This window comes from Pygocentrus nattereri, chromosome 19, assembly GCF_015220715.1.
Source record: "Pygocentrus nattereri isolate fPygNat1 chromosome 19, fPygNat1.pri, whole genome shotgun sequence".
Lineage (NCBI taxonomy): Eukaryota > Metazoa > Chordata > Actinopteri > Characiformes > Serrasalmidae > Pygocentrus > Pygocentrus nattereri.
This window is the reverse complement of record NC_051229.1, coordinates 25,946,848-25,966,605: the sequence shown is the minus strand read 5'-3', so window position 1 is coordinate 25,966,605 and position 19,758 is coordinate 25,946,848. Positions and strand designations below refer to the sequence as shown.

The 19,758-nt window shown below is 37.4% G+C and overlaps 1 protein-coding gene across 1 annotated transcript; it reads right to left on the bottom strand.

Annotated features, from left to right (window-relative positions):
- Positions 1-387: 387 nt before the first annotated feature.
- coq3 (coenzyme Q3 methyltransferase) lies at positions 388-19,023 on the bottom strand. Its single transcript, XM_017721503.2, has 6 exons — positions 18,840-19,023; positions 9,601-9,753; positions 9,054-9,153; positions 7,792-8,043; positions 3,427-3,586; positions 388-1,324 (listed from the first exon to the last, which is right to left on the bottom strand). The coding sequence occupies exons 1-6, from the start codon at positions 18,938-18,940 to the stop codon at positions 1,137-1,139; spliced, it is 954 nt and encodes a 317-aa protein (XP_017576992.1). The 5' UTR covers positions 18,941-19,023; the 3' UTR covers positions 388-1,136.
- Between the last annotated feature and the right edge of the window lie 735 nt (positions 19,024-19,758).

Below are 19,758 nucleotides of genomic sequence, written 5' to 3'. Positions count from 1 at the left end.
CTGCGTAATAAGAACAAAATACCAGCACTGAGATTATATGGTTATGTCATGGCTGTGAGACGTCTTTAATACATTAACCCTAAGAACTCACCAGTATCATGTTAATAAATGCACATTATACTTCTTTGTTCGTTCTCACTCATAACTCATTGAAACAAACAGCTATTCTTTCAAAAGTACAGATTCTAAACTCTGAATCCATCTCACATTTGTGTTTATTAGTAGAAGAGGAGATACTTTACTATAATTGAGTTTGATTGTTCAAACGTTTGTGAAAAAACATCACACTTACATTTTTTGCAATGTTGCAGTATTTTAAACTGTTCTGGCAGCACAATTCACATTACAGCAGTCTGATCATAAGACAAACAAGATTTTTTAAAAAGATTTTTGAGTCATATAATTCAGAAATTTTTTATTGCAACCATTTGCAAACTACAAAAAGACATTATTAACAGATTATCATACAGAATATGAGAAGAAATGCTTAATTTCCTTTAACATGTTATTACTGCCAGCAGGAAGCTGTGTGTGCATGTTTAAATATGGATTTATAGGAGGATACTGTGTTTAACAGATAATTTCAGTGTACTATCACTTCTCAACATAACCTTCAGACTTGAAAACTGGAGTGATGAAAACAATACAAGCAGACACAACATGAACCTTCATGGCAACTATGCATAATGCATGTGTACGTATGTATCTCTGTATCTTAAAGTGACATTCTGGCAAAAAATCTAATTTACTTAATTTCCCCCCTCAAATGTAGTGGATCAGCTAAAATATGCTTCATATCCAAAATCTCCTTTAGTTTAACAAAAAAGTTTGGACAAAATTGAGGGTGCTTCTACTGTTTTTATCTGTGCAATGTACTTTTTTCCAAGCCTATTTGAGATTGAGACACATGGTTTGAGGAAAGTGTGCGATGATTTGATACTAAATTAATGGGTTAAATGTTTCTAGCATCTGTTAGCCACATCAGCCTCATCGTTCTAGTGCAAAACTAAAGAAGCAAGCTTCAGACACTAAACGTCTTGTCGGACTGACTGTCTGTTTGGGGTAAGAAGGAAAACTGCGTAAATTAGATTTTTTCAGCAGTCTGAATCCTGAGCTTGCATTGCCATTCTGGCTTCCTACTGGCCGGCAGCATGTGCAGCTTCATCCACATTTTCACCCTCTGTCTGGACTCGGTGCGGCTGTGGGTCCTCCATCCGTTTGAGGGCATGTAGAGCATAGTTGACAGCCGTGCTCTGCTGCCAACTCCATGTGCCGGAAACAGGATTATACAGCATGCCACGGATACACTGCACACTGAAACCAGCTGAGTGTGTGTGTGTATGTGAGAGAGAGAGAGAGAGAGAGAGAGAGAGAGAGAGAGAGAGAGAGAGAGAGAGAGATGCACACACAAAGGCAATCAGGAAACAACGCTGTAAATGATGCAAGTGATTTCCTTTTTGTGTTAAAATAACTAGTCATCTTTTTATAAGCTGTAAATGCTTAGGATGCCACTGTGTAAAACTTTGCTTCTGTCTATAATTTCAGTAAGGGCTTTGGAACACCACTCATATCGTAAAGGCATGTCTGTTACAAGCCTCAAATATCCATGAATAAGCTAGTCGTAAACCCAGTGTGGGGATCCAATATACACCACTGTTGATTTAGTACTAATATAACATCGCACATTTGAGAGTAAAATAAATGATATGGTCAGATGAGTCATCCTTCACAATACTCTCCACAAGTGGGAGAGGGCATGTGTAGCGCATGTCTGACATGCTTTGGGACCACATGTCCCCTTAGAGAGATGAATCACATAAATCAATACTAAGTCATTGGTGGGATGAGTATGAAAATGATGTAAATCATATAAATAAACATCTATGGGACGTTTTAGACAGATGTGTGAGACCGCACTCTACACTGCCATCATTAAAACACCAACTGAGAAAATGTCTACTGTACACTGAAATGAAAGTTTTTTCTTAGAAGCTACAAGGCGAATGTAGCATCGTACAGCTTATGTACATCAGCATCATGTAAACTACATGACTAAATCATCATATACTTGTTTTGAGTTGTTAGGTATTCTTGCTTATGTGGTTTCTGACGCTGTACAACACACTGTCGTCAATATAAACGAACAAGGTATGGTGCAATCTTTGCACTTTTGCGGAAACTATTCTTTAATGACCTGCCTCAAGTGACAAGTGGTATCCAACCAGATGCTCTGTACTACCAAATGGTCTATTAATAACAGGGCTGCAACTAATAATTATTTCTATTTCTCCAACTATTACTGTAACTATTAATGAACTATGAGGGGCAGTCGTGGGCTGGAGGTTAGGGGTCTGGCCCTGTGACCGGAAGGTTTCCGGTTCAATCCCCAGGGCTGACAGTCCATGACTGAGGTGTCCTTGAGCAAGACACCTAACCCCCAACTGCTCCCCGGGCGCCGTGGATAGGGCTGCCCACCGCTCCAGGCAAGTGTGTGCTCACTGCCCCCTAGTGTGTGTGTTCACTAGTGTGTATGTGGTGTTTCACTTCACGGATGGGTTAAATGCGGAGGTGGAATTTCCCCAGTTGTGGGATCAAAAAAGTATCACTTTTCACTCATCACTAATCCAATTATCCTCCCTACTTTGGTCAGTTTCTTTTTTTCCTGCCACCCTCATTCAAAGGCCCACCTGTGTGACAAATGGCTATTTCTAGGTTGGATTGAAACTATTTACATTTACATTTATGGAATTTGGCATGATGCTCTTATCCAGAGCAACTTACAATTTGATCAATTTTACACAGGTAGGCCAAGGTGGTGTTGGGAGTCTTGCTCAAGGAATCTTACTGGTAAAGTGTGGGGTGCTTGCCCAGGCAGGGCACTGAACCCTAGTCTACAGCGTAGAAGGCAGAGGTGTTAACCACTACACTATCCAACCACATCCAAACTAAAAAAAGCCATATCATCCCCTACACTTCCTGTGAGTAGTGCAAACTATCAAAAATGATCACATGAATTACATGAACATTTGAGAATAGCAAGGTGCACAAGCACTCAGGCAAATGTGCCAAGAATGCTTTCTTATGGACATGATTGAAAATGCAGAACAATGCTGAAGTTTTGTATTTGGAGCTTCTGCTGCTCAGTAGTTTGCTAATTATTCTAGTACATGTTAGCTAGTTCCAGTGCTATAACCTAAAACAGCTACCCTGCAGGCCTACATATCATATCACTTCCTACACTTCCAGTACTGTACTCCAATCTGTCAGGTCCATCCACGTTCATATAAACATTACAGAGCATTACAGACCACTAGAACGATGCCTTGACATTTTTTTTTCCAATTATTGACATTGAAAATAACTAATCACTTTTTTGAAAAGCAAGTCTAGGTGATGATGAATAATGTTTCAATTTGTCAGACTCACTGGATTCCACCAACGTCTCCAGCTCCACAGGGCTGATAAACTTCTCCCAGTCATGAGTTCCTCTAGGTACAAAGCGTAGAATCTGCTCAGCAAAAATTATTCCCAGGATGTAGGACAGCTGGGTCCGATTTATGGTGGTGATGAAGAGAGAGCCGCCAGGCTGCAGTGACAAAATAAAACACAACACACACCAACATGATGATCCATTACTTTGCAAATGAACCATCTAAACATTCACAGCAGTTTTTACTGTGTGCTAAGAACATACTGACCAATCGCATCTCCACATGAGCTTCTGTGGGTGTTTTGCTGAATCAAGGTATTCACATATTATAACAAAGGTTAACAAAAAATAACTTGATTTGGTCAAGCTTTAACTACAAGGCATTATTGATTCTTCCAATGCTTTTTTAATATATTGTAAGACCTACTGCAATTGTAATCAAATCACAATACAAGTATTTTGTCCATATCACGCAGCCCCATCATTTAGAATTCAGCAGGATCCTTTGCTAAAAGAGCAGAAGATTAAGTTGGTGTGTAGACTGACAAACTATTTGGCTCCTATTTTAACTGGCTATAGCAGCATTAGAGTGGATCATTGGGATTTACACTGATTCTTCACCCCGGGACTGGTCTCTCACACACTGACCCACAAGATTAAACTCTCTCATTTAAGCTTCATGGAGGCCACTATGATGTAGCAGGGAGTTACAGGGCAGTAAATACTGCCAAAAACATTAGCAGTGCAAGCTTCCTTAAACTCTTCTTTATGTATATAACTTTTTCAGTTTCATAACTTCTATTTTTTAAAAAGATCTGATGTAGTCAACTTGGTCTTGCACTTCATGCCATGTGCACCTCTCTACACCAATGACTGCATCTGTAAGGAACACTCTGTGAAGATCCTGACGTTTGAGAGACTACAACACATCATAACCAACAGTAAGGAGCCTAAAGGAAGTTGAGCAGTTGGTGTCCTGGTTCAGGCACAATTACTTGTTGCTGAGCATATAAAAGAATGCAGAGATAGTGGACTTTAGATGTAAACCTTCCTCCACAGCACCCCTCAACATCAGTGACTATATGGCTTATATTGGAGTCACCCAAGTTTCTGGGCATGGACATATTCATCGAGCTGAAGTGGGATGAGAGCACAGTCTCTACACAGTCTCTCTAAAGCCAAGAGAGCACAGCAGAAAATGTTATTCCTGGGGCAGCTGAAGAAAATCAACCTGACGCTGGCCCAGATGATCCACTTCTACACAGCTAGCCCATCTTCACTTCACCCATAATTGTCTCGTTTGGATCCTCCATCTCACAAAAACGAGCCAAAACTCCAGAGCATCATCAGGAGAGTGAAGAGGATCATTGGATGTAGTCTCGAAACACTTCAGGACATCAACAACAGCAGGGTGGTGAATGGGTTTTTTTTTTTTAGAATACAATGATCCCAATATCACCTCTTCCACCCACTTTCCACTCACAGAAGTCAAGTCAAAATTTATATAGTGCTTTTTACAATAGGTATGGCCACAAAAGCAGCTTTACAGAAAAATCCGCGTCTGAGCCCCCATCAGCAAGCCAGTGGCGACAGAGCAAGAGGAAGAAACACTGATAGGATCCAAGACTGGAACCCATCCTTCTCTGGTCAACACCAGATAGCAAAAATAAGAAGATTCTGGGCCATTAAAGCCCAACACATCAAGATGCTAAGTGCTTTTCCCCAGAGTTCTAGCACTCAGTAACCACATCCCTTACTGGTCACAAACCATCCCTTACTGCGGCCCATAACTCCACTCTACACCATAATGGATTGATGCCCAGCTGTACAAATGTTCACATCACTCTGTAACATACTGTAAAATCTACAATCACAGGTCTAAACTGAAACGGAGGAAAGTCAGCATCTCTCGGTGCTCCTGTGAGAGGCTGTCCTCTGAGAGCCGATACTCCCCACTGCAGGGAAGATGCGCTCTCATGGAGCGGAGGGGAAAGTGACGAACATTTGTGGTGAACGTCTCTATGAACAGTTAAATGAATGATTTTGTATAAACGCTTCATTTCAAGTGTTAAGCGATAAGCATTTGTCCAGCTACCCTGAGTGTTCACGAAGAACTACCTCCTTAAACTGTCAGCGAGTGCAGCCAAATGTTTGCGGAGAACAGAAAACTGGAAACGTTCTCCTGTGCTCGAATTTTAACACACTGGTAGCCTTGACACAAAGACAGTGCTTAAAAGTGTAAGCGTTATCCAGAAAGTGAACAGGGTCACTGGGAATAAGTTACATGCTTCTCTGTTCCAGCTCCATTAACGATTTAAGAGAGGAGCATTTCAAAATTCAAAATGTTAGCTTCTGTACTTCACACACTACTCGAATGAATGCACTTCTAATGGCATATGCACTATTTTTGAACACTATTTAGTGAGCTAGTATGTGGTTTGGGACGGGTCGTATCGTACGGAGATGAATCTTCATCTAGAGAGCCGATGCATTTCCTCTTCCGACGCTCCAACACGGAGGATGTGCTCCCATACCAGATAAGGTTGGCTTACAAACAGCACAACTGACAACCTTTTTCTGAGTTTAGCTGCACTTTGAGGATTTTGTTCTTGAGGCTGCCATCACCCTGTTGTTAACTCTCCAGTAAGCGGTAATGTCAAAACATTCCTAGTGAGCGAGAAAGACGTGTCATGACGTCACCAACTAATCGACTACTAAATCAGTTGCCAACTTAATTGGTCGTTGATTTTAGTCAACTAAGTTGAATAATTGTTGCATGTAATACACAATGTAATACACATACAGTACTATGTGAAAGTTTTAGGCATCTAAGCAAACTTTTAAACAATGTACCTCAGCAGTGAGTTTATCACAATATACATTATAATAAAGTCATATTCATAATTCAAATAAAGATAAAAATAATAAAAAGTAACAAAAATTTCTGTGGTGCATATTTTTAGTTGACACCTTCACAGACGCCACAGAGACTTGTTAGTATCATCAATTACATCATAAGCACAATTTACCGACGCACTGATTGGTCAAACCAGTAGCTGCTTTTTAACTATATATATACATATATATATATATATATATATATATATATATATATAAAAAATACTGGGCTTCCTCGAGGAGAGGTTTGGAAATAGTTTAACAAACACACTAACATCCAGAAAATCACTATTTATTTTATATATCATTATTCTATGAATTTTGTTTATTCAAATATAACACTTCTCAGCAAATAAACACAAGCTACACAAATAAATAGATTTTAAAAATGTGTCTTGGGTGCCTCAGACTTTTGCACAGTACTCTACAAATTCTTCTCTTTTGTCTCTTTCACGATGGCTCTTAATAGAATAAATATATTATATATATAAATATAATAAATAAATAAAATAATTTTAATACACAAAACAAAGTGATAGTGATTTAAGTTACTTAAGTTACTTACTCACGTCAACTAAACATAAGTCATAGGCATCACTTTACTTGATAACTGACCACTTCTAATATGTCATGGAGACAAGACTGTGGTTAGTGCATTTGTCCCGTCTGCTTGTTTCGGTTGTTCAACTAGAAATCACACAAGCAAAAATCCACAGACAATGCAACCTTTACTGAGAGCCGTGAAAGTGCTCTGCTGATGATAACCTAATGCATGAAAACGTCATATGCAAAGGTTTGAACGCACAACACAAATTACGTTTTGTTGATTTTCTCAGCGTAAGTATGTACATACATCCTCCACAGGGAACAAACTTAATCCTGGTATTTTTCTGAAAACTTTAATGCACAATTCCTGTTCACCGCCAGGTCTCTCTCACTGGAAAACCATGATCAATACAACGTGTAATGTGCCATAACTTTTGCGCAGATCGCAGTTGATGTTTTTCCACCAAAGTATTTTAAATCGGGCCAATAAACAGCAACTGTGTATTAAAATGTGCTGAAGTCTGTTTTCTGTAAAATTTTCACACAGAAAAATCAACAAGATTTTCATGTAGAAAACCAACAAAGCATTCAATTTCACCAACTTTACCTTTTAAATCTTCTTACTTTTAAATATTTGGGATTACATTTGAACTTTTACTGTTGTTTCACTTTCCTATTGGATTCTTTCTAATATATAAGTTTCTTATGTACTTGTATTGATCTTATCTGTATTTTATGTTTTTATAAATTACCCTGTAGAGATAATAAAAGTTTAATTAAACTAAATATAAACATTTGTTATTGTTCAATTAAATCCCTATTTATGTCTGTTTTAAAAACTCAATTATTAATATGTATACAATATTTCCTAATTGACAGCAACAGCCCTAATATTCATACATATTCATCAGAATCACCTTTAGTACATGGTGGCAGGAGTCTATGAAGGTGTTTAGATCGGCCAGGTGCTCCATCACTTCTGAAGCGAGAAGAGCATGGAAGCCCTCTTTCACCTCCTCCTCTTCCTCAATCAGCTCCTCTAGGCTGCAGGCTCTGTATTGTACACGCCCCCTTAGCGCCGGGTCATGTGACAGGTGCAGCTCTGCAATCCGCACACTGTCCTGCACCGGATCGATCCCCAACACATCTGCACCCAGCCGGGCTAGGGGCTTCAGAAGAGTCCATACAGGAAAAATAATGGTCAAAATACTACGGCTTAGTGTAGGGCTGCCCTATATACCAGTTCATCATTATTGGGAAGTTTTTTGCAATACTGATAGCACAAAGGGAATATGCAATATGCAAATGAGTCTCTAACCACTCACAGTGAACTGTGACCAATCACAGCCCCCAACGAGTTTCTGAGGGTGTTCCAATGAATCAAAGTATTCATCTAATGTAACATATGCAAATTATTTGGGACAATGTGCTGCATTTTAAAAATGTAATTAAAAATAATGCAATAGAATCTCAATATTATAGCAAAATGGCATTTTGTCTAAGCAACTGCTTACTGGTCTATAATTTTGGGCGGTGTTTTTAAACACATTTAGGAAGGTTTTGAGCAATTATTTAAATGACAGTCATTCATCCAATCTGTCAACACTGCCTACACATTCACTTATATGGAGTTACCTTTACACCAAAAGTGAAAAAAATAAATAAAATATAAAAGAAGTATTAAAACATATGAAAACGTGTTGCAATACAAATAATGAAAATTTGATCAAACCTCAGTTTTAAAAAAGATTACTCATTTTCACACTCATTTTGCATTTTGCTTCATATTTGTCGGAGGATGTATGTGTTGGTTGCCTTCACACTAGAAGCTGACGCAATGTCAAAAACACAGCTCTTTCAATGGATTTCAGTTAGGCTGTCAGCTCTGTCGAATTTGGGAAAATGTGCCTGTATGCAGAGAAAAGATGCTCCATCTGACATAGAGGCACATCAACCAATGAAAACATGCAGGGAAGGCAAAAGACAAAACTCATTTTTGCGTGTTTGAATTCCCATCTCTCCGTTCATGAGGTTACTTAGATATACAGAAAAAAGAGACCTAAAGCGGCTGTGACCCTTTGGTCTGGTTCATTTTTTAGATCAATCCAAAGACCTTACAGCTCAGTATTTGTTTACTCAATGGCAGAAGTATATTTTAATCATTAAAAGAAAGTGTTACCTCAGTCAGCAGGCCACCGCCACAGCCAACGTCCAGAATCCTGAGTCCAGACAATGGTCTGCCCATCTGCTGCACACTGTGTACATTCAACAGGTTATCCCTACAGTGAAGGTAAAGGCCAAAGCACATTAGATCAGATTAGCATATCTTCTGTCATCTTCCTGCTACATACAGACTATAAATACCATAAGTAGAGAGAGAAATGTGAGTTACATCAGCAGGTTGAGGGTGTGCTTTTCTGCCAACTGGTCCTTCTGATGGTCAGTTTAAAAAGCCTATATTCTTTGTACTTAATTTTGTTCTTCTGAAGTCCAGTCATGTTTGCTGTAATTATTATTTTTATCCCTTTAGAATTAAACGTGCTGTTTTTTTTTTTTTACTGTGCGTTTAAGACTAACATATACTACACTGCTACAGTTGTTCAGTGTAATGAGTACTGACATTACTTATCATATAAAAGAGCATCGTGATGCTCTTTCTCACCATAATGATAATATATCGCCATCATGCCCACTATTGCTAGCTGTGTATAACTGTCCAGACTGACCGTATAAAGGGCACCCTTAGCTCATTCATGGCGTGCAGCGCCCCAAACTCGCCCTGCTCATCCCACCACCTGCTGGCTAGAGCCTGGAACTTTCTCACTTCAGCTGGGTCCACAGTGCTGTGGGAGACCATACGCCCATTCTGGACAAGCAGCCTGTGAGAGAACAGATATGTAATGCCTTAATCCTTAAACAAACTAAGAAATAATCCTTATGTAGTGCAACAGATCAGTGAGTTCATGAATTAGATTGAAAGCTAATCCAAATCTAAATTTAATGTGATTAAATTGGATAGTTTTTTTCTTCTTCAATCGCAGATGTACCTGGCAATATGTCACAATTAGTAAATGTGCATAAAAGGAAATAAATAGAAAAGAAACAAGAAATTTCAGAGGGGTGTATTTGCAGGAGAAAAAAAAAACAGATTACATACAGAAAAAAACGCTGTTTCTGTAAGGAAAACCTGGTTTTAGCCTGGCCCAAACTGATTTAATACATTAAAATAACTGGGAACATGCCACATTATGCAGAAATGCACAGAATGAAATTAATAGGAAGCTGAAATTCCAAGTGGATACTGAAGGCCTTATTGACTTCGTGCCAGGACAATACATATCCTATATAGAGAACCGGTGTCCCTCTGTAAGGAAAACCTGGTTTTAGCCTGCCCCAAGCTAATTTAATACATTAAAATACCTGGTAATTTGTTTCCTGAGTAATGTTCCACACAGGAAAAAAAATAGGAAGCTGAAATTCTATATAGGCTTTGTTAGTTCGAATGGCTATGGGCCAGAAAATGCTAGGATCTTGAGCCACAGTCTGTGCAGATTAGTAAAAGAAAAAAAAACTAGATGGACTTTGAAGGCATTGATGATAATAAGCTAGAGTCAACTCTGTCTTTGATGATCACAAAAATTCTTCCTCCACATCACAGAAAGCATCCTAATCCAATGCTTTTAATAAGAGTAATTTAGTTTTTTTGCATTCCTTTTCTACTTATAAAATATTTACTTTTCTTCCTTTTAAAAAAAAAGCCATATAAGGCTTTAGCACTCATTTAGCAAGTGCTTTACTTTTCAGTTTTTTCAGAGCCATAAACTACAAATTCCTAATTTTTACTCATATTATACAGTTTATCATCTGGCAGACCATTTTTATACAAAGTGAATTACACACGCACGAAAAAAAAAAACAGCCTTTCGATGCTATGCATACCATAACAACACAACTTGTAGGCTATATAACCTTTCAAACAATAAACTATGTACAACCGTAAACCTCCCGAGACCTATATATGTGCACTTATAGTATGAGCGACAGCTATGTTGTGAAAAATTGAAACCAAAGGGTGTCGCAGTTCGTTTTTTTTTCTTTGCGTTACTACACGTCGTTTTTACCCCAGACAAAAACGTTGATTTGAGAATATCTGACGGCCGTTTATTTTCGTTATTGCTAACTGTTTGTTACATTAGAATCGCGTTAAAACTGCATCAAAGACCACATCAAAGACCGCAAACGGAGCTCAATGATGTTCAATGATGGTGGTGGTGCCTCGGCTATCAAGTACAGTTTATATTTTTATTCTTTAGCATGGCGTGGAAATTTTTCAGAAATCAAAATGAAACCGAGGAGAAAATGATCAGCCTGTTTCAAAGAAATCTCATTGCCTTAGTTCATGAAGGCTACAGAGACCTTGACTCTGTATGGGGTAGAATTGCTACCGATGTTTGGAATAACCAGTTGCACATTAGAAAATGGCTCTATCAAATGTGGCAGGAGGACAGGCGACGTTTAAAGTCCAGAGCAAAGGCAGCAGTCTGTCTAGTTAAAAAGGCCTATATGTGTGGGTTATAAAAGCATAGAGGACATCTGTCTGATTTCTCCATGGTACTGCTCAGAATGTACTCAAAAGTTGAAGGAAAAACCAGCCACAACTAAAACAAATGCAAGAAAGTGGTTATTTCAGTTAAAAAAGAAGTTGCACTTCCTGAAAGTCAAGATGATGAGGAGGGGATGAAGAAAAAATTGTCACTGAACAAGTGAGCTTCAAAAAGACCATACCAACCTGTCCCTCACATTTTACAGTTGCCCTGTCCAGATCACAGTGGGACACAATTAAGCCAGGAGGAGGGCAGCTTCTGAAGGGTGAATGGACAGACATTATGGCAAGAAAATTTTCAGAGGTCAATAAATTTTGTGTTTTGGCCTTTAAGTATAACCGTGTGAAAAAAAAAAGTTACCCGAAAGAAAAAATTGTCCATACTGGCAAGGAATTCTGCAATTTCCCCCTGGGATCAATAAAGGAATCTGAATCTGAATCTGAAGAGCAGTGTGCAAATTCAGTGGCTGCACTACTTACAAGCTTTTGATAACTGAAAAGCCACAGAAGAACCAAAGTGAAGCAGTTGTAAGGATAGAGGTAACAGGAAATATTCAACATTCTCTAGAGGAATTCCATCAGAGACATTGCAAAAATCAGGACAGGGAAACTAGCAAATGCTGACGAAGATAGAATATCTCATGGCAATACGACAGATATCCCATCACTTCCCATTCTTCAAAAATTTTCCAGTGAGAAAAAACTGGAAAATCACTGTAATCGCAATGAATACCTGGAGTGTCTTCAAATACAGAATTTACAAGATACTTCAAAAACTCCTGCAATCACCAAGCACAGCAGTTTACCACATCTCAGTTTCTGTCCTTTCATAATACATATGTATGATGATGCACAACTCCATCTCTTGAGAGACCTCCAAAAGTCAAAAGCCTGCCTGCTTTACCTAGATTCCTTTGGAACAGTTGTTAAATGCCAAAGCCAAGTTACTGCCAACATAATATTCTGTATTATGCACTGTGCATATCAACACAGTCCACAACCAAAACAACTCTTCCAGTTGCAGAGATGCTTGGCTCTGATCAGAGCACTTCAACAATCCAGCACTGGCTAGCCTGTTTGGGCAGAGATTTTTTCAATGGATTTAAGATTCAGCTGCAACCACAAAAGGTTGAAATTGATTTTAGTTGGGCCATGTTTCATGCAGTTACACAGGATTTTAACAAATGCAACATTCAAGATTACTTAAGAAGGTGCTTCTTAGTTTGCCAGCAGAAAGAGCAGTGCACCTTCATAGTAATCCATGTATGCTCTGCTCACATGATGAAACTCATGGCTGTCAAGATCGCCAAGGTTGAGGCAAAGAAATCAATAAAGGATCTGTTCCTCTACTCCTTTGGTCTTCTGTTAAATACAGCCTCACTGACCCTAATGAAGATTCTTTTCGGAAGAATTGTGTGTTTTCAAGGCAAAAAAAGGAGACAAATGATTGCAAGCACAGTTTAATAGCTCTGAAGAAAGCCATTGACAACCAATCAACAGACTTGCTGGGTACTAGTGAGGTGGACATTTGTGCTGAAGGAGAATCACATGAGCAAGATGAGTTGGGGCTAAAGAAAAGCTCACCTTTTACAGATCTGTTGGCCAACATTTTTCAGCATGCACATGAGAGATTGAAGGAACATGTACTGAAAATTCAAACTTCTGCCCTGAGCTGGTGGATTTGTTGGAACGTTACACAGGCACCATACCCCTTTGGTCAGGAGTGATGTTAAAACAATTTCACAAAACTCGAGATACAAATGCTCCAGTAGAAAACTGGACAACAAAACAAATTGTTCTAAGAAACCAGCTACACCGCCGACCTAGAGATTTCTTACAGATAATGAGTGAGTTTGTTGCGGGTAGAGTATGGGGAATGACACTGATGAGTCCTAAAAGACAAAAGAAAATCAGATCAGAAATGAAAGGACTGAAGGACACCAATATGACTGAAGAAGATCACTCCCAACAAGAGCCTTTTGTTCAAGAAGAAAAATGGCAATAGAGATTGCCCAGGAAAAAGCCAAAATACTTTATTGCTCCACTGTCAAAAACTGCAACTGAGACAAATAAAAAATGCCCTCCTTGGTCAGGGAGAGGTAGATTTGAGAATCAGACAATTCAGTTGACCAATACATGCACTGTGGATAACATCTTGTACACCATCCACTTGTCGATGAAGAAATTTCCCAAAATTGTAGAGGAACTAAAGTCGCTAAAGAATAAAGAGCAGTGGATTGACTACTTTCTTAAAATCCATTGCCATTTCACTAACAGGCAGTGGACAGAAGGGAAGATTTTGTGGATTTTTTGTAACTTTCTAAGATTTCAAGGAAAGAAATACTGGGATCGCTTTGGCTCAGAAGAAGATTTCATATTATGCCATCTCGATTATCTCCAGGCAACACACCGGGAGATAACCTGCTCTTCTCAGAGCTGTCCATTGCCATCACTGAGAAGAACGTCAAATCTACTTGAAGTTTTGTAAGTATACTAAATTTTATTTTGTAATTGCTTAATATTTTTACATATACATCATTCCTAAAAGCTAAAACAATTCCCCTATATTTTCTTTTTTTATAACAATTTATTTTTTTGTATACCTTTCTACAGTAAAGGCTCTTTTAAAATGCAATTATTGTAACACATGAAAAAGTAGGTGGAATTTTTAACCATAGTGAAAATCTGTAAATGTTTCCTATGTTATTCAGATTAAGTTAACATTTAGCATTCTTTATCCATAGATGCAATGATTTCACAGCACTGCAGAGTTCAACTGATTCCTGGGCAGAAGATTCACAAACAGTATGTAGGCAGAAAAAGTAAGAGATTTTTTGCACTATTGCTGCAGTTATGAATTACCCAGATAATTCTAATGTTGACAGTAGCTCTAATATATATTTTTCACTGAATTTATAAATGTAATTTATATCACATTAATGATTAATATGTCACTACAAATCTATTAATCTATTGTAGCAACAAGAAGGAGCAGTGTAAGGGTGTGAGTTTCATTCTTGGTCTGCCATGTTTAATGGTAATCTCCATGGCAACAACTACATCAGGACCTTTGCCATCTGAGCTTCATCCAATGTCATTGCCATCATCAATAACAGTCCTGGGAGAGAGGTCAGTTTTATTTTATTTTAAAATTAAAATAAAGTTGTGTTCTTTATGACTGATTTTGGCTCACATTTCCTTTTCAATTTATAAAGGTACAAGCCTGCAGCAATGACGTCCTACCTCAGCAATAAGATACATTTTATTTGCTTTCATCGTCTTCATCAAGACGATGGGTGGTATTTTTATGATGCATAGACTGGGCCATGGCGAAGTGAAAGCAACACCTTTGGTATATATATATATATATACCCAATTATGACACTCACCTGTTTCCAATTAACCTGTTCACCTGTGGAATATTCCAAACAGGTGTTTTTGAGTATTCCTCAACTTTCCAAGTCTTTTCTTGCCCCTGACCCAACTTCTTTGGAACGTGTTGCAGGCATCAAATTCAAAATGAATGAATATTTGCAAAAAACAAAGTTTATCCGTTTGAACATGAAATATCTTGTCTTTGTAGTTTATTCAATTGAATATAGGTTGAAAAGGATTTGCAAATTATCATATTCTGTTTTTATTTATGTTTTACACAACGTCCCAACTTCATTGGAATCGGGGTTGTACAGTACACCTCACAGTATAAACTCTCTAATAATATATGATCTTGACCAATTATTGAATGATGTTTATATTATATTTTATTATATATTGTTACGTTATTGAGAGGTTATGACATTTTCAGGTTGATCATATGCATTTATACCAGTATTCTTTTTCATAGCAGTTCCCAAAACATATCACAATTGTCTACATTTATTTCTGTCAAGTAAAACTTGCAGGTAGCTGGAAGTAACTTTAAATAGACTATGTTGTCTGTTTTGCCCTGGAGGTCCATCTAGTAGCCACATTAGTACAGTAAATAACATTCCTAATGTAATCCCAGCATAACATCCTGCCCTGTACTTAAAATGAACTCATATACATATTAAAATGCTCTTTATTGTAAAAAATGTAAGGTTATGTAAACGTTTTAGGTTGTAAGTCAACATTCTGCACAGCTGTATATTCAAAATAATTTAGTCAAAAGTTGCTGCTTCTTTGTGAGGTCTACAAAAGAGTGTTGAGCTTAATAAAAAAAAACTGTGAATGTGGTAACTGTCTTATAACTTTATGTTGCTTTAATATTTTACTAGGTATGCATAACGATTTGTGCACAATGCTGGGATACAATGTGACAATATCTGTTTTTAATTTATTTTACTGCATTTGTAGCCCTAAATAAATGAAAGTTATATTTATTTTTGATGCTGATCATGGTGAATTTAGTTAATTTCCATTTTATTAATGTTCATGTATCAGCATAAGCATTTAAAACTCTTCATTGTGTTTACATTTATGGGTACATGAAAGACTTGAGCAATCAGAATCACCTCTAATTTATGTCCTTTATGCTGATATGAAATTTGAGTTCACAAATGGCAAATAAGCAAAAACAGTATGGTTTATGTTGTATAGAAAACATTGCCCAAAACTAAAACTTTTAATGTGAAATAAACTTTTTATAACTGTGTAAAATAAATTCACATCATCGTGAAAACACTGAAAACACTTGATACATGTAATGGAACTGATATACTGAAAAAAAAGAGAATAAACAGGACATCGATTTGCTATTCCTATGTTTAACGAAAAATGTGTTATTGTACCTATCGTATGTAATCACAATCACAGTTTCCATCTCAGCTGAGATTGTACTCAGGTTTTGACATCTATAAATAGTAGTCACATTTGGAGTTATTTTGTTTGCAATAATTCCTCTGACTTCTTTTGTTGCTATACAATAAAGATACCCTTCTGTTTTGTTATATTTTTCTGATGTACTTTACAAAATAATAATATGATGCAAGTTTTAAAAAATAAATTAAAAATCTATACATATACATTATCAACTAATAAGTAATAGTATTAAGCAACAGTAATGAACTAATTAAAATACAAAAGCAAGTACAGTAAACACGCTAGCACAACTATAGATGTTTTGCATTGTTTTGTTAGCTGAAGAGTATTCTGATCATAGCATAACTGTTGTGCTAGCTAAGCCATGTGTTTCTGCACAAGGCTGAGGGGAGACTTTTGAAAATGTGAACTTGGTACTGAATAATAATTGTCAGTGAATGTGAAAAAGTATAATTTTCTATTTATACCTATTTCATGAATTTTCATTCATTATTATTTTACATAAGCTATTAACTCTTAAAATATACTATTGCAGGTAATGACTATTATTAAAATAGTCATTACCTGCACAGACCAATTGCTGTTATTTGTTTTTTTTCTCATTTCAGAAGCATAACATATGCCAAGAGATTTTGAAAGCAAACAAGTGGTGCACTGAAAACAAAGCCAATTTCAAGGGAGAGGTTGCACCACCACCACTGCTGTATATGACAAGTGATGAGGCAAACGAGGCCCTGTGCAAATTTGACTTACTGACATCCCTGTAAATTTTTCATTTTTCTTCACAGAAATGAAAGATATGCATTTATTTCTAGAAAATGTAAGAGACAAAATGAAGCTTAGAGTTTGTTGCCAAAAAATTTAGATTCATGCACCCTTATTAGGCCATTCATTCTCATTAAGCCAAGACTCTAAACTGTAAAGCCAAGACTCTAAACTCGGACAAGGGTAAACACTTACTGATTAGTTACACTCGTAACTGATTGTTTGTTTAGCACCAACATTATTTATTCATGTACATGTTTGCTTACATGTGTGTGTGTGTGTGTTTGTTTCCGTGTTTGAAACTGTTAAACACGTAAATAAATTTTTGGAGAAAAGACATTTTATTTTTATCCTTTAAAGGATAAAGTTAAAAGCAATTATACTTTTACAGTTATTTATTTTTGCTGAAGTTGATATTGATTTAGGCTCCTTAAAGGGTCACCTCAAATGCTTAGATTTATTTTTATTGCTGTAACTGATTGTTTTATCAGTTATGCCATTACTATTTATTGATTAAACAACATTTTTACTTTATATTTACTTCAATAACTTTTTTTGTTGTTGTTTATTGGTTGTTGCTCACCGGATTATTTATTTATTTATTGTTAGTTTTTGATTGATAGAGTGATTGTTCCATGTGTGTAGCACTTTTTTCTAGAAAAGTAGACAAAAATTTCATTGTGTGCATTTCTGCATAATGTGCCATGTTCCCGGTTATTTTAATGTATTAAATCAGCTTGGGCCAGGCTAAAACCAGGTTTTCCTTATAGGGGGAGACCGGTTCTCTATATAGGATATGTATTGTCCTGGCCCAAAGTCAATAAGGCCTTCAGTATCCACCTGGAATTACAGGTTCCTATTCATTTCATTGTGTGCATTTCTGCATAATGTGCCATGTTCCCGGGTATTTTAATATATTAAATCAGTTTAATATGGCTGGCTAAAACCAGCTTTTCCTTAAAGAAACAGCGTTTTTTCTGTTTGTAATGTTTTTTTTCCCTGCAAATACACCCCTCTGAAATTTCTTGCTTCTTCTCTATTGATTTCCTTTTATGCACATTTACTAATTGTGACATATTGCCAGGTACATCTGCGATTGAAGAAGAAGAAAAAAACTATCCAATTTAATCACATTAAATTTAGATTTGGATTAGCTTTCAATCTAATTCATGAACTCACCCTTATTTTTTCTTCAGTCTCATTCCTCAAACTTGCACTAAAAAAACCTTGGAAATGAATTGAAGGAACATCGCATATTCACAGAATTACATTTTTTATTTCTTTATAGTCATAATCTTCATGTTCACAATAGTAAGATGAACACAGCACACATTCCTAATTCCTTCATTGGTATGTCTCCATCATTAGTCTCTCCGAATTTGGTAGCATGCGAAACTGCGCAGCATATCGTGTTTGTGAACAGTTCCTTTGTTCTGCCGTCATTCGCTAAAAGAGAAACCGCGAATAAGGAGCTAACTTCAGCCCGCGAATAAGACGCTGCGAATAACTAACTTCAGCCTCGTAACTAAATGCTCCAATAAGACCCATCTAGTGAAGTATTTGGGAGTAGAAGCCCTTATATTACCCATCAAGTGCACTCTTTGACTGCACAAGACATCATGACCTATGTAGTGCAACCTTTCTTCACTTGCCCAAAAAATGAATCGAATCGTTTAGCACGTTGTTACGAAACACCTCGTACAGCAATGTGCTAAAGGTAGTCAGCTAACTAGGTTATCTAGGGCTGATTTAGTGAAGATACAGGTTGACTGAATATCGAAAGCTACAAACACTCACCGCGGGTTTAAGAGTCTGTGCTGCTTCCTCGCACAAGGCCACTGTAACCTGGCCTTAGTGAAGAGTCTGCAGGCGAGCTGTCCCAGTGCGTTAGAACACATGACTGCATGTTACTCAGTCCAGTAAACTACAGGCTGCATGAACTAGCCATATCCAATGTGACCGCTGGGTGTCCTGCGTTATTTTGCGCCGTCTGGAAACTCACTGCCGTCCCAAATGTTCCGGCCAAGTGTGTGGGTGCCAAAATGCCTTCGTAGAGTCTTTCACTTAAGATGTTTGGTTTGAATAATTATTTATCCTTTCTACGTGTGCGTGTGTGTCCTGATCATCACATTTCAAGTCCAGTCCTCCAAACAGCTCAGCTTGCCAGACAGCATATATCAGAATAAGGTTAACTACTACGTCTATGCTTAATATCATTATATGATCAATGACTTCAGGCCTTTGTGCAAAAGAGACGTGATGTGTAACTCCAGGATAAAAGGGCTGTTTCTGATCATTTAGCAGATTCTATGCAGCATCCCACTTGGAGGGCCACCCCAAGCATGCTACCTCAAATGCAAGAATGAATCACTGATCAGGAAAAAAAGTAAACAGCATAAAACAATAGCCAAGTAAATGCAGAGGCCACAGATCTAAACTGATCATCTGTTTACATTCTGAACATACAATCACCCCCTGGAGACTTACTAAGATTCATACTTGAGAAATAATAGGATCTGAAACCTTTGGACCAATATTTTATTTGCCCCTTCTTGTATTGTGTATTATAGCACTTTCTGCATTGTACAGTTCTGAAATAAAGTCAGTAAAAGTGTATGCTTTGTGAAACTGTGTCCTCTGAAACTCAGTAGGCTGCACCTGCATTTCTGAAAAGCTATTTTGGGATAGTGTTGGAAAAAAGTGCTATACAAAATAA

Excerpts from the sequence above, each read along its gene's own strand:
- coq3 (XM_017721503.2), bottom strand. The coding sequence starts at position 18,940 with ATGTGTTCTAACGCACTGGGACAGCTCGCCTGCAGACTCTTCACTAAG. Across the intron at positions 9,154-9,600 it reads CTAAGGGTGCCCTTTATACG|GGATAACCTGTTGAATGTAC; the intron begins GTCAGTCTGGAC and ends CCTTCACTGTAG. Across the intron at positions 3,587-7,791 it reads CCTGCCACCATGTACTAAAG|CCTGGCGGCTCTCTCTTCAT; the intron begins GTGATTCTGATG and ends TTGTCACTGCAG.